This window comes from Hippoglossus stenolepis, chromosome 1 (genome assembly GCF_022539355.2).
Source record: "Hippoglossus stenolepis isolate QCI-W04-F060 chromosome 1, HSTE1.2, whole genome shotgun sequence".
NCBI lineage: Eukaryota > Metazoa > Chordata > Actinopteri > Pleuronectiformes > Pleuronectidae > Hippoglossus > Hippoglossus stenolepis.
Genome location: NC_061483.1, coordinates 21,811,862 through 21,827,410, shown reverse-complemented (window position 1 = coordinate 21,827,410; position 15,549 = coordinate 21,811,862). Strand labels below are relative to the sequence as shown.

The 15,549-nt window shown below is 42.6% G+C and overlaps 3 protein-coding genes across 6 annotated transcripts in view; 2 read left to right on the top strand and 1 right to left on the bottom strand.

The window, feature by feature from the left end:
* LOC118105747 (SH2 domain-containing adapter protein F) overlaps positions 1-3,328 on the top strand; it is a 105,508-nt gene extending 102,180 nt beyond the window's left edge. For all 4 annotated transcript variants that reach the window (XM_035153583.2, XM_035153567.2, XM_035153558.2 and 1 more), the window contains one exon: positions 18-3,328. In XM_035153583.2, the coding sequence (XP_035009474.1) occupies positions 18-204 (187 nt within the window). In that variant the 3' untranslated portion in view covers positions 205-3,328. The remainder of the gene's footprint in view (positions 1-17) is intronic.
* Positions 3,329-7,782: 4,454 nt separating this feature from the next.
* LOC118106518 (ubiquitin-like protein 7) lies at positions 7,783-12,606 on the bottom strand. Its single transcript, XM_035155135.2, has 11 exons — positions 12,457-12,606; positions 11,902-12,078; positions 11,644-11,763; positions 11,457-11,542; positions 9,748-9,832; positions 9,613-9,670; positions 9,384-9,517; positions 9,081-9,130; positions 8,813-8,989; positions 8,330-8,443; positions 7,783-8,142 (listed from the first exon to the last, which is right to left on the bottom strand). The coding sequence occupies exons 2-11, from the start codon at positions 12,074-12,076 to the stop codon at positions 8,002-8,004; spliced, it is 1,140 nt and encodes a 379-aa protein (XP_035011026.1). The 5' UTR covers positions 12,077-12,078; positions 12,457-12,606; the 3' UTR covers positions 7,783-8,001.
* Positions 12,607-13,971: 1,365 nt separating this feature from the next.
* cd276 (CD276 molecule) overlaps positions 13,972-15,549 on the top strand; it is a 72,213-nt gene continuing 70,635 nt past the window's right edge. Inside the window, exon 1 of the mRNA XM_035155155.2 lies at positions 13,972-14,271. The gene's annotated coding sequence lies outside the window, so the exon portion shown is untranslated. The remainder of the gene's footprint in view (positions 14,272-15,549) is intronic.

Below are 15,549 nucleotides of genomic sequence, written 5' to 3'. Positions count from 1 at the left end.
TCTCCCCGTGTCTCCAGGAGCAGCCAGGGCTTCATGCACATGAAGTTGTCGCGGACAAAGGAGAACAAGTACATCCTGGGCCAGAACAGCTGCCCGTTTGACAGCGTGCCTGAGATCATCCATTTCTACTCCAGCCGCAAGCTGCCTATCAAGGGTGCCGAACACATGTCCCTGCTCTACCCTGTAGCCATTAGGACACTATAGTGCCATGGGTCACCTGCAGGCGTCGGCCCCCTGCAGCACTCACTGGACCACCCTCAGTGGCTCCACTCTTCCCGTCCCTGTGGACGGAGCCCCGCGGGCTCATGGGAAGACGAACAGTGGCATCCCAAACTGCTGATCCTCACACACCTCAAACCTGTTTTGAAGGCCTACTGCATACTATCTCATTCTTACAGACTCAATGTTTGCAAAAAGTCTTTATTATTTTATGTTATTATATTCTATTTTATTTTTTTATTTATGACAGTCACCCAATTCATTACGTCACAGACTGAGGAACATCATTTCATTTATTCTTGAGCTGACCCCGCCTGGCACTAAGCACTCACAGAAAAAGAAAGGTACATCATCAGACGTAACTTCTATCTTAACATGTTGTACCTTTTTCCTCAGAGTGCACGTCATGACAGTTGTGTGTGTCTGATTTTCTCCTTTGGTTGGGCTCTGCTGTTATTGTAATTGTTTGTAAGGGGACTTGAAGATTGTAAGCGCCGTGTAAGGAAAGCGACTTTTATGGGGCACGTTAGGGATATTGTCCACATGGGCGCCGTACAGTGTCCAGGATATTGAATAAATTTGCCGTGTATGAATGGTATTTCCCCAGCTGCACGGAGACAACAGGCCTGTGAGCTGTGCAGATTGATCTCTCTATCTTGTCATAGTGCATGCTGTCTGCTATCCATCACCGCGTGGGTGTATCACATCAATGACAGTGTAAGTACCATAGTGGTGAGACAGGCAGGGGAGCATGATGGATGGGTCGTCCCATCCAACACAGTACAATTGGCCAAGGCAAGAGACCAGAGCCTGTCCAAATGGACCAAATTACCCCCGCTGCCCCTGCTTAGTGTGGCTTTGCATCGGGAGAATGAAATATGCCTGCATTGTCTACCTCAGAAAATCAATTTCATTCGCCCCCATCTGCAGATCAATAGGTACAATGGGATTGCAGACATCGATCTGCCCTCCCTTCGACATTCCCAATCCCCTTAAAATTGCATCATTGCTTTTAGGAATATGTTTTTTTAATACAATTAATCCAAGAATTTTTTTTTCTAATGAAAACATTTTCATAAAAAGAAGAGAAAAAATGATTTTTTTCCAGATCCGCAATTGTATGTAGTCACTAATATGATACTATGTGATGTCAGTAACAAATGTTTGGTTAATGCCTTATAATGCATGGGTCAAATCAGTCCGCGAGATCAGCTGATTTCTAATTCTGCTTTTATCGATTGTTCTGTGACTGTAATTAATTCTGGGGTAATTGTTACTGATGTGTTACTCCTGTGTGACGCCCCCAACCGGCCTCGCCCTCATCGTCCTGTGCCGATGTGATCATGTTTTTTGGGAACTACTCCAGCCTCTTCTAACTGTGGTGCTTTGCATTTTTGTTGCTTCAAGTTCTGCTCAATGCACGTTTGCCTCAGTGGCCACGACTCGAGTCGCGGCGTCTCCTGACCAACGGGATCGTCGGAGCCTCACGCGAGAGACAGTGGCCTATTCTCCTCGGACCAATCACAACGCAGCCTGTTTGAACCGGATTAAGACCTACTTTTGACCTGTCATGCTCTCTGTCATCAACCCTTTACTACCAGATGTGCATACGTGTGTGAATGTGAGTGTGGATGCATGTGTCCCACATGTGTTGGGTGCTGGTGTGGAAATGTGCACAGACTCTGAGTTCCAGTGTTTTTAAACCCGCTGGTACAAACTGGTGAGAGCAATTGATCAGATCTCTCTTTTTTTCTTGAACTTGAATTAAGCAACTACGAGTCGAAGATTTTCTTGTCGCGTTTACTCATTGACCACATTTAATTTTAGCAACTCACAGTAATGACCTGTAGTCCCAGCAAGAACACACTGTAAGGTCCAAACAGTTGTCAGTCATAATGAGATGCAAAATTAAATAGGTTTTTGGTTTATGGGCAAATCCTAATCGAATTTTTAAATTTTTGGCCGCTTCGTCCGAGCTTTAAATGGCCGACACCAGGAACCAGAAGCGTGACCTCTGTATACACATTTTGGCTTCAACTATATCCACACTGTGCGCTATGCAACTGTACAAACTGCAGTCGTTGAAGGGAAACATGATTGTGTGAGTGTGTGCCTCCGCCAAATACGCTGACATGTGATGGTACAAAAATGTCCACAGGGAAGAAATGTAATCAGCAGTATGACCTGAATAGTTAGAAGCCGTTTGCAGAGAGTGGGATGTGCACGTTGTCAGGGCAGCGTGCGAGCAGACGGACGCTGCTGCCGCTAGACGAGTGCAGTACGTTATATGAGGGTGACTGTTCATGTGAGGAGGCAGCCGCTACAGCTTTAGTAGGGATTAGAATGTTGTTGCAGTGGACCTATGTATTTCCTTGAAAGAAGATATTGCAGATTTAAAATAAACTATGTGTGATAGATGTGTATCCTGTATGTTGTAAATGTTCCCCGTTGAAGAGATCAGACAGTAGAGGCTCTTTATTTAGTTACTGCTGCTCATGAGTATTTCTCTACTATAGGGACGAGCCTGTGTGTGATGGCCACACTGCTTAGAGAGAGGCCTTAGCTTTGACAGAGGGAAATGGTGGGAGGGGGAGAATGAGGGGGAGGCAGAGTGGAAGGTGTTAGGACACGATGATGGATTCTCTGCAATCAGCAGATGCATTCTTCACATTTGTGTGTTTCTTATATTAGAACCTGAAAGAGCCCTTCCCCTCCCTGAGAAGTGTCTTAAAGTGCGTGTACGCACAATCGTGCATGCATGAAGCAGTGTTTGAGTGTGTGTGTGTGTGAGAGTGTGTGTGTGTGTGTGTGTGTGTGTGTGTGTGTGTGTGTGTGTGTGTGTGTGTGTGTGTGTGAGAGTGTGCACTGGTGTAAGCAGCCATCTGCCATTGACTTGCCCTGTGTGTATCTAGTGTATCACTTTACTGTGGTAAAGTGGCATGTGTGCGTTTCCTTTGTGTACATTGTCGTGCCACGTTATGTATGCACTACTATAACATATCTCTGTACAGTCCCTCATGGCCAAATGTATATACTGAATGTATTGTATGGGGACGTAGAGGCATCAAGGTTCAAAATAAATAAAATTGGGTTTATGAGTTTAAACGTGCGACCGGATATATTTGGTTTTACTTGTAACACACATTTAACACAGACACAATAAAGCAAACGTACAGTATAATTATTTATTAAGGAGAAAAGCCCCTTCCTGTATCCTCAGCTGGTTACCATGGTGAAGCCCTTTGATAGATAGTGAAGAGCCACCACTGTTTGAGTCAAGGACAAAACGCTGGAGCTATTATCAAGCCAGTACTCCAGCTCTTGTTCTCTATTGATCCACTTTCCAGCCCAGTGCTATAACATTTATTTTGACTCTGCTGTTCATGCCAGCAGGTTTCTCCTGATGTGTCTGTCTGAAGCTGCTGCTGAAGTTCTTCCTGTTCTCACAGCCTGCAGGTCCATTTGATAACACAGTCATTCACGGCAGCATTTTATGCATGTGAGCTGTTTTAGAGCACGCTGTGAATTCAATGAAGCGCAAATCATATGTGCCTCTAGACATTTAAAGAAAGTATTTACCTCAAGTGATCAACTCAAACATTTCTCAGCAAACAGAGAGGAGACGCTGTAGTGTTGATTTTCAGGTCACCGGTAAGTTTGCTGAAAGAACTCTGTACTTTTACAAATGTTCTGCATTTACACACACACACATTCATACAGTGCATCTATGCACATACTGTATCTATGTGACATACAGTAGATGCACAATTTGCATTTCTCTATCATATATCAATCGCACAGTGTCGGCACAGCCTTCAGGGATTCTGTATCTAACCCAAGGCCACTTTGGCACGCAGAATGGCGGAGAATGGAATTGAACTGACAACCTTCTGGTTAGTGGACAACCCACTTTGCCTCCTGAGTCACAGCCGCCAATACACACTAAAGGATTTGAATCAAAAATCCCTATTCAATATTCATGTATTACCAACATCTCTGTTCATATTCAAATGAAATTAATGGACTGCAAGTGTGCAAACTGAACAAAGTCTGTTTTCCCCATAACTAGTTCTACATTTGCTCTGTAGACAAATACAAACAACCAAGTTTAATGCTTTGCAGCAACAAAGACTACAAAAAAACAAGATGTATATTATTGTGTTTATGCTTTAAACCATATGCAACCACAGTCAGTTTAGATGCATATTGCTGCTATTTTCTCTGCGTTCTCCACCTTGATTACTTTTCAGACACACAGCTATCATACACCCTGGGGTGCTGCGAGGAAATGAAACTGCAGACTCCAGTGTTCAGTGCTGCTGAAGGGAATGTTTGAGATCCCTGATACCTTCACACTAAAAAGCCCTTTCCAAGCATTTTTCATGGAGTACGTTTTGGCCACCAAACAACTGGCAGGCCTTCAGGAGAGGGCACAGGTAGGGATGTGAAGAAAGGAAGCACTGAACGCTGCACCGCCTCTTGAGCTGGCACAACCTGAAACGCACTCACTCACCTCAAGCTCGGAGCCAGGCAGTGAAGAAACCTTGTCTTTAGTGCCTCTGACAGGGAGAGTTTGGCAGCTACAGGCTCATAATGGCTCCAACACTGTGTGTGTGCAAAAGTGAACATGTTTATTCGACAGAGGGTGAAATCAAATACATCATTGCTCCATTTTGTGTGAGAGCTTTTGAGGATTTTCTTCAAAATGGCAACACAAAGTTTGAACCTAAAAAGTCAGGAATCTAAAATTAGAATCGATTCAACATTGTTCAAATGGCTCCACGTGTCATTTCAGATTGAGTCGTTGGTTTTTTCTTATCTAGTCTGACTCTTATCAAATCCACGACTTCAAACAAGCAGGGAAATTGCTATTTTAAGTTTCCTCTCTAACTCGTCACAGTGGTTTCCGGCCTGATCTTTGCTTCTCCCTCCGCTGCAGCTCCTTTCTCCTCCAGAAAGGCTCGATCAAGAGTTAAAGCACCTGGGATGAAATGCATCAAAGGGGCTTTTGTGGGCAGGAAAAAAAAGAATGCTGGAGAAAAAAAGGGGAAGAATAGAAGCGCAGCTTGAAAGCAATGAATGGGCCACAGAGGGATAAAACGTCCCCGTGTCTGTCAGAAGCTCATTTCATATTCCGCTCAGTCACACCGGGCACAAAACAATCTCAGGTAACAGACCGTATGTTAATAACCCGTGAAGTGCCCTCTTTTCAGAAAGACAAAGGCAGATGGAGCACATCATATCAACCTTGTCTGCTCCTCTGGCACGACGGAGGGGTTCACCCTGAGAGAAAAGCGTCGCTATTGTTCTGGTTTGATTGGACGAGCTTTTACACCGTCTCTAAAGATCTGGCATTGATTGTTTCTATTGGCTTAACACGTTGGCCTGTGAGGATGCGGTGCAGATTCTCGCTCATTACCTGAATCCCAGGTCAGTGCAGGAGTAATTGGGCAGATGTGCACCAACTTCAAAGCTGCCGGCTGGGCTTCATATGGAAGCAACTTTTCCAGTTGTTTAGGCCTCTTCCTGCTCAGGGAATGAGTTTTAAAAAAACAGTCCCCTTATGAAACCACATTTAAATTCACTCGAATCAGATTTTTTGGGGGATCTGCACCAAATAACACACACTCATATCTTTTCCATCAACATCCATGAATCATTCTCTTAGAAAAGCACCAGAATGTAATGGGTTCTTTTCTGGGTCACGCTCCACTTCTCCACAAAAGTTCATGGAAATCAGTCGAGTGCTTTTTGCATAACCATACAAACAAACTGTATTCTCTCTCATCCGTTGGATTTTGGTGTAAGGTTTTTTTTTTACACCAATTTGAACCTTTTTATTCCTCTAGTTTTAAAGAAATGAATATACAATTTAAATATGGCAGGAATCACCAGGTTTTAAATATTTGATACATCTAAAAGGTGATGAAAGTGTCGACAGCAGTGAACCGTCCTTATCCGTTCACACACTGTCATTTCACTTCTCTCTCGTCACAAAGGATTAATATCAGTCCGGGTCCTGAGCGGTTACACACGGTCAGTACTTCTGTTGAAGTGGCTCACGGCTCACAACAACAAGGGGCCTAAATGTGATGTGCAATAACATCTCCTCTATACCGCGTGTGACGCAGTTTCACACACCGTCACCATGACAACTTCCCATGGTGATTCTCCACAGTGAATTGTTTAGAGTATCCTGAAAGCTGCCGTTGAGAAGGATGAGGTAGTCATGTGTGCACACAAAAATATGAAATAGACATGATATACATATGATTTCAATGGGGGAAATAATCCTCCCAGCTTGGTTTTAAAATTCAGCTACTTCTTCACCACAGTCACAACAGTCTCCTTTTTGTCAGACGTGCCAGAGAGACAATGAGGCCTTTTATTCACCTTGACTCTAGTTGCAGTTATGATGCAGATAAATCAGCGGGGTGCCAATCCCTTTATATTTTAAAAACACCCTTGGAGGCAGTTGGGAGGTGGAAACAGGCTGCAGGTGTGTGTGCATATAAAACAGTGACGGGGACAGACGGACACAAAGCGCCGTGCTCATGAAAGGGCCAATCCTCTGATTGAGCTGTCACAGTCACAGATGCAGTCATAAAACTAAGCAGGGCAATTACTGTAGATGGAGAAGGGAAGCAGGGGAGGAGGGGGGGAAGCAATATGTCCTTCCACCCCCACCCAAGAAACACACAGTGAGGGGAGACAATGAGACAAAGCAAGTGTTTCCATCTGTAATAAGGCTGAGGGGACACAAAGGGGAGGAGGGGGCTCAGCTCACGGAAGCGATGTTCTGACAAGCCCATCAATGTCTCCGAGGATGATGCTAAAGCCATCACCTTATCTGTGCAACTTCCATTTCTCTGTTACAGGCTGTCTGAGCTCATTGTCCTGTTTGAAATATGAAATCACACAGCTACGGATAAACGAACCATTTAGTAAACGCTGATCCACAGAGGGCAGATCAACAGTGTTCATTTATGTTTAGGGAACGAGGGAAAAAAGCAGATGACCGGTTGTTACACCCGGCCTAGGTTAGTGCGTGTGCTGCGATGACCGGTAATAGAAACATACTACTGCATTGCCATCTAGTGTACAAAGATGGGTACTGCATCAGCTGCAGGAAGATGACGTAGCTGCAGTAGATGATTAGTAGAAAGGGTATTTTCCCTGTAGTTTCATCCCTTAGTCACATACTGAGAGAATGTGTGACTAATTTGCTCCTGGATTTCATACACGTCCTGAAATAAAACATCCAAACCCCCCAGAGGATCTGAGAGAGGGAGAAAGTGTTGATAGTTTTAAACATAAATTAAAAACTCACCTATTTACTCTGGCTTAAATCATAAATCAATGGTTTGGTTATTTATATGACTTTACTATCTTTATTATTTATCCCTGTATCTCTTTTGATTACGTATATTATATTACCTTGACTTTATTATTATTTTGTCTTTTCTATGATAGATTGTTTTGGTATGCGTTGCATTCTTAATTACATTAAGTTTGATGGATAGACTGGTGTAATGTATTTCGAACCAATAACAGGAAGACTTGTTGATGAGTTGTTGAGGTAAACATGTCTCATTTTATTACAAGTCAAATCAATACAAACAATGTGTCATGACCTGCGGTATGTGGAGCTGAGTTGAAATGGTTGATGTGTGTTTATTTAAAAGTGTATGTCTCTTTTCTGTCATTTCTGAGCAGCAGCATTACAAGCCTCCTCACGCTCTGTCCTCTGTCCTCTGTCCTCTGTCCATGGTGTGTGTGACCTCAGAGTCCTGGGCCTCCAGCGAATATGAGCTCCAGGGCGGCCTGGATGTCCCCCTCTGTGGCCTGCAGCGCCCTCAGCATCAGCTCCTCGTCCTGGATCCCCATGTCCCTGAGCTGCTGCATCTGGGACTGCCAGCGTCCCTGGTCAAACCCAAACACATTATGATTAGTCTAAAGATCACCCTGTGTTAACAGTTCTGCAGGCGTAGAACATACCTTCAACTGATACCACTAAAATACGAATAACTTTAAACGTTACAACATTTCCCAAGCACATTTCCCTCCATGAACTGAATATGGGGATGAGTCGGCCGGCTCACAGTCTCACCTGCAGAGCGGACATGTTGGTGGCTTGCAGAGCTTGTTGTAGAGCCTGGCTGAACAGATCGTTACTGACCGGGGTCCCTGCTGGCATCGGGGCTACGCCACTGGAGGGGTCCGACTACATCAAGTACAGAAATACAGTTAAGGGAAAAAAAGCAAAGATAAAAGTATTATCTGCAGGAGTGTAGCCAGGTTTGATTTTGTCCAACCTGATAAATTCTAACTTAAACCAACGCAGAGTGCTTTTTAACACCATCAAGCCTGTTACAGACCACAGTAACCAGCTTATTGCTTTTAAATGTGATTCATTTGATGTCATCAGGTCTAATATGTGTGTGTGAAGTGTGAATCGTTGCTGCACAGTTTTAGCCTGGTTGAGGTTGAAATGCTCTGGTGATTTCTCTCAGTTGATGTTCATCAGTTCAGTGGTTGAAACAGAACATATGCAATGGTTTGTACATATTTTTGAAATGTAAATAAATCTCACCTGGCTTGCTGTCGTGGGAGTGACTGCGCTGCTGTCCGGCGTGCTGGCGAGGGCCAAAGCGGTCGCCAGCTCACTCTGCGTTATTGGTCGAGGGCCTGCGGCTCCGCTGTGGCTCAGAGACACTGGTCGAATTCCTGCTGAGCCCCCAGCTCTGCTGGAGGGTCCGGCTGGGCTTCCCTGTCACACACATTTAGAAACACAGGTATAACCTAATGACCTCAGGATTATCACTGATGTCTGATGACGAGCAGGAACCACAGGGACTCACCGATTGGAAATCGTCCTCGTCGTCAGACATGCCCTCAAACATGAAGCCTCCTGGGGAATACAAATAATGAGCCATACGTTTTTTAGTGGAAACAACAAAAACTGATTATTGTAGGTGAATCAAAAGAACTATTTTAATCTCAAACATAAGTGATCAATTTTAAAAGACCAGACACTATACTGCTATCAATAATATGTTTACTATTACCACGTAAATTCAGTTGTTTTCATATTTGGTGCTTTTCAACAGCAAACTAATAGTTATTAGTATTACTATTATTAGTTTTACTGTTGGTTAACTGACCAGGCATATCACTGTAGGAACTGGCAGAGACGTTGCGAGACGAGCTGGCGCTGGACTGCGTGGGCATACTGCCCGCCACAGAGTGCAGGACCAAGATGATGGCGTTGACAAGCGCTGGGTGTGAACTGATTAATCTGGCGACAGACAAAGTAGAGATGTGAAATTAAATAGGCTTACGATTGTGTATGTGTGTGCCAGAGACAAAATAACAAAGACAAGCAGCACTCACATATCCAACATGCTCGGGTCTGTGAACTGCACGAAGAGGTCTTTGTCTTGGAGAACACCTGAACAGATCCACGGGGCAAATGTTACTATTTACATATTTACACGGGATAATCAAATACAACCGAGCAGGTCTCACCTAAAGCGATTGGGTCTGTGCGGAGTCCCGGAGTGGCCACCATGATCTGATCCAACGACTCTTTATTCGTTAGCATTTTATAAACCTATGTGTGGGAGACAGACAGAAAGTGCCATTTTAGCAATATTGTCTACACACATATTGTAAATCATTTATTTCAGAATTATATGTAGTTTTTTTAAGTAAAGTAGAATTAGTTCCCCACTACCGCCACCGATGTTTTATGTGCGGCTGTCGATCTCCTGGATGGAGATAAACCAGCGAGCCGACAGCATGTCAGACAGAAATGAGCAGCAACAAATGGAACCACTTCACTGCCCAAACATTTTAAATCATAATACAGCGCTCAATATATGAATCCTCAACAACACAGTAAATCTCTGGTGTATTTCCAGGATTGGTTCTGCTGTCAGAGTTTAGTAATATTGCTTTATTTTTCACAAAATAAAACCGTGCTGTGAGAGGAATCCTCTCCAGATGCTGAGGTCTGTCGTTGGTTGAAACATTTCTTCAGTGCTCTGTTGCGATCTCAATGGTTTGTGAGATGACCCCATCGGCTGCTGACCAGAATCTCCATCAACACATCGGGTATTTGTGCCAACATCTGTGAAGCTGTATCAATGAGTGAGCTGCCAGAACCAGTTTGTGGATGAATTATATGCCCTTTCCTATCTGACCTCTCTCTTTTTCACTCAAACTATTTGTGTCTGGTAGGTTTACAGAGTATCAGGAAGTTGCCAGACTTCAACAGCCGAACCTGTTTCTGTGACAGATAATCTTTGAGCAGCTCTGAGCCGCCCGGGTTCTGTTCCCACTAAAATCGAGCTACAGTGATCCTATCAGAAGTAAACAGCTGTGGACACATGTGCAGCTGCACAGATTTCTCAAGTCAAATAGATTTCAGGTCAAAGACCAAAAACTAGTGCAACAAAAACACCCAAATGCATTCCTGCATTCTACAGTGAAGGACGACATCATTAATGTTTTACTATGTGTGAGGCATGAGGAAGTTCCCAAACTCTGTTGGATGCAGTTTATTGTCTGGGTCAAATCCCACAGACGAGGTTTGGATTGAGGAGAGGATGAACTCTATGTCCTCACCCAACCGTGTCTAATTTAATGACAATTGTGCAAAGTTTTCAAAAAGATCAGAGATGTAGAATATGATCATTAGGATTTCATCAGGTCTGTGTGGGTTGTCTCTGGGTTTCCTCCCACAGTCCAAAGACATGCAGCCTATTTTCATTGGAGACTCAAATTGTCTGTATAGGTTTGAATGTGAGCGTGATTGGTTTTGTGTTTTTTTTGTCTCCACATGCCAAGCCTGCGATACACTGGAGACATGTCCAGGGTGGACCCTGCCTTTTGCCCAATGTCAGCTGGGATTGGCTCCAGCCACCCTGCGGCAGGCGATAATGGAGGGATAACATCAGGATTCTCTTGAGACAGAGTATATTACCAGGCCAGTAAATCTAAACAAGCTCTAAACCAAAGACTGAGATTTTATCCTAAAGAATGAGCACATATTTGGGGATAAAGAGAAATCACGTGAATACTTAGTTTCTAAACATTGACTGAAATGTACTTGCAACAGTTTCAGCAGATACTTTAGTTCATCATTTACACTCTCTGGAGCTTTGTAGGGAGAATACTTCCCAGGGCAGCTCACTGTTGGCTCTTACTTGCTGGACACTGTGTTTCCTACTCACCGAGTCTCTGTAGGAAGAGTTGAGAGAGTGAAGAGCAGCATGAAACACTCGGAACTCTCTGGCTGCAGTCGCTCTGTTCACAGGCTCTGGAGAAGAAACACACACACACACACAATTAGATTCAGATTCTCAGTTTCACGGACAATACTCAAACACAAATATCACTCTCACACACACACACACACACCTGGATTGTTCTCTGGCTCCGGCCAAGTCTTTTTGAGGATGTGCAAGGTGGATCCTGGTTGAATCCCACAGGCGTCCAGTGTGAGATCATCTTTAAGTTTCCGCCCACAGTGGACCAGCTCTGATCAGCAACATGAACACACAATGAGAAGATCACATGGCACAATAGTGGAGATGTTGTGTTGCCAGTCGCTCACACAAACACAAACACAAACACAAACACAAACACAGACACATTTCAGCCACAGCTGTAACAGACCTATGAGCTCAGGGTCCGGGATGGAGTCTGCGAGCTGAGCGGCCACAAGTTGTTTCAAGGTGGCGACTCTGTATCCTCCGGGGGAAACATCTCCGGGCATCATGTCGGGGAAGTGGAAGGTGGATTTGGGCCGATCCGCCAGCTTCAGAGACAATTGCCAGTCTGATGACATCATATCTGTCCCATCACAGAGACACAAGAGACATGTCTTGACATGGGAGCATCATTCAGTAAGCTAGCTGCTGAAATGACTGTGAGGACATGAACTGTCAATGTGTTCGCTGAAAGTCACATATTATCATTCATATTTTTGTTTTGTTTGTAAAAGTGGAAACTCTTAACATTAATAGGTTGACGTTTCTTTATGGGGGGGAGGGAGGACAAGCTGTGTTCGCAACGACGGTTAGCTACTTAGCCTTAGCTACATAACTACTTCGGTTTGCTGAGCTAGACGCGAGCTGTGAGTGTAGTATCGCTGGTTTGAACAACGCGTTGATAGCATTGAAATAAATGTCGAACAGAAACAAGACTTTTATAGAATAACTGCACACTCACCGTTTTATTGTTGACAGTCGATTCACTTCCTGGTTTTAGTCAGGTGGTCCAAGGAACGTTCACGTCCCCTGTGCAAAATGAGGAGATTTTACCACTCTGTGTTCCCCAATGTATCTATGTCTATTAATCACTGGAAAACTGTACTACACACACACACACACACACACACACACACACACACACACACACACACACACACCATGTGCATACTCTTCCTCTTGCTTTCTGTCTTCTCCTTGTGTCCCTTTCTCCTCCACCATGTTCCAAATTGATTTTCCTGTTGCATATTCAGGATTTTCCAAAGCTGTGTAATGTTTTGGTCAAATGTGGTTCCAGACAGCAGTTGTACTGTCTGTGTTTAAACGATCACCAGTCCAACTAGAAGTGTATTTATCAGAAGAATCTCTGCTCACAAAGCGTAGAGCTTTATATCCACAAATCCATGTTAATGAAAACACAAAGTGGAAAGTGGTCATTTAAATACATCTCTTTTTATGTAATTATAGCAATATAATTTTCATCCGTAGCAAGATAACAAAAGGTCAATGTATGTTTTGATATCACGGTTAAGCATTGTGTAAGCAAAGTGAGGAAGTATAATACAAAATGGATCTACCTCAGATTGGATCAATGTTTTGCTGTTTATCAAGTGTTTATCAAACTATTTGTTTTAACTAATACATATGTATGTATATAAGAGATTTATTGTGATATTTATCAATGTTGAATTATGTGAAATATGTTTTCTTCATAACACTTTATGGCATATCCCCATAATATCGTCCCTGTAGTGATTATAATCGAGACTGATATGAATTGTTTATTTTGATATTCTTCTTATATTATTATTATTATTAACAACACTATTACTGTATTAATATATATATATTAATAATAATAATAATATTAATAATAATAAATGTATTTCTGCAGCACCTTTCAAACAGCCATTACATAGAGCTTCACAAAGAGGACAAATAAATATAAGAATACAAAACACAAGAAGCAAATCAATGCAAACTATTTCAAAATCAAAGATAGCAAATTTTGGATCTAAAATCAGAGACAGCAGATCAAATCAAACAACATCAGTTAAAGGTCGCTGACAATGCAAAAGCAAAAGAAAGTGATATTGCCATAATACCAGCCATAATGTGTTATTTATCGACGAGACAGATATTATGCCTTTTACCTTGACCATATGAAATAGTTATAAACTTTATACAGCACTTTTCAAAAACGTGTTTACAAAGTGCTCAGACATAAAAACAGAAAATAGAAAATAAAACATCACCCAGCTATATACTGTGTCAACTGCAGTGGTGCGTTCATGGACCGTGTGATAAATCAAAGTCACACCATAATGGTATAGATATTAAAAGTGATGTCGGGTGTCCACAGACAGTGTCTCTCCACACACACACACACATACACACACAAACACAAACTTTGATTATATGATCCACTGCAGCAGAGTGGAGGTGCGTTCACGGCCGGTGCGTTCAAACAGTTAACTCCGGGGGTCTGCACTGAGCAGCCTGGTTTCCCCCCGGCATGACGTCAGTGCTGGACAAAGCAGCAAGGAGTGGTTTCAGTGAAGAGAAGCGTCTCAGATCAATGGAGCAAACCCAGAGAGTGTGAAGATACAAACTACATCCTGTACTTTTTATCCACCGCCACACACCCTGAGAGGAACGGGACTGTTGTTGTTTCCCCCGCAGAGGAATGAACCACTGAGGGGAACACGTCGACTGGAGAAGAGTCCCCGCCGCCGGACTGCTGGAGCTGTTTCTAAGTTTGGTTTCTACTAACATGGTAAGACTGGAGAACCCGAGCAGCTTTTTTATTATGTAGATCAACTTAAAGTATAAGAGTAAAGTTCAGTTATGTGTGAAGACGAGCAACAGCTGGACAGCCCAGAGCTCATGAGGTCAGAGCAGCTGGTTGTTCAGCCCTCTTCTCTGCCCCATCCTCTATCTGCTCTGCTGGCTCTATATATATATAAATATATAAACTATAAATACTCACTGCCGATACGTGCTAAGCTGTGTTATATTGTTCCTCAGATGCTGCAAGTAACAGTCATGACTGAAAAGTACTGCGCCTCCTCTCGACAAGAAGGGAACACTGCATCAGTGCATTTTATCAGTGCAACTATCATAATTCAAAATGGGGCCACGAAGGTGCTTTTACATTTACTGACACAAGACGTGGCGACTTGGCCAAAAAATAAACCCGCACCCAGTGTATGACTTAGATTATAAACAGGGCCAATTTATATTTGTATGTTCTGTAAATGTATATAGAATATGGTATAATTTCTATTATTGTCATTGCAGAGAGAACAAAAACACATCAGACAATACACCTGACAGCAGCTAAAAATTAGAGTAAGGAATTAAATGATACAAACAAATAGAGCTGGGCGATTAAAAAGAGATTACAATAATTATCCCAGTATAATTTTCATCACTAGCAATATAACAAAGTCTTCCTGTTGATATATTGCTTATGTGTTGTGTAAGCATGATAAAGAGGTATAATACATAAGTGCTTTGAATATTGAGTTAAAAAACTTAACTTTCACTCACTTTCAATAACGTGACATTTATCCTGACAGTAATCAACAACGACTGAATAAAGAAAGCATTTTAATCTTATTTCTGGTCATTTTGCCCTGTAAATAAAGATACATAAAATATATTAAAACATACTAAAATAGTGTGTACAAGTATGTACAGGTGTAACATATAAAAACAGTGAGAAGGCTTACTATAAAAGATTACTTATTTGTTAAGACTACAGTAAAAACATAGGTACTGTTGGATGCCAACATGGAGATTCATATATATCTGGCTTCATACAGGGTGTAGTTGGATTAAGACCTGTGCAGGTTTGATATGTACGTGTCAGGATAGACTCAGTTATACCCAACCTGCTGTTTGAGAACTAACAAGCGGTCACAAGACTAAACTGATCAATAAGAGTATATTCAAAATAGGGGAAAATCTGTTACACTAACTTATGCTTATTTTTCAGACTTTCATGTTATCATTGCTATTTTTACCACCAAAAAAAGGTTGTGGAACCACT

Coding starts and splice junctions, on each gene's coding strand:
- LOC118106518 (XM_035155135.2), bottom strand. CDS start 12,076: ATGATGTCATCAGACTGGCAATTGTCTCTGAAGCTGGCGGATCGGCCC. Junction 11,543..11,643: donor GGAGCCAGAGAACAATCCAG/GTGTGTGTGTGT, acceptor TTTCTTCTCCAG/AGCCTGTGAACAGAGCGACT. Junction 8,990..9,080: donor ACGAGGACGATTTCCAATCG/GTGAGTCCCTGT, acceptor TGTGTGTGACAG/GGAAGCCCAGCCGGACCCTC.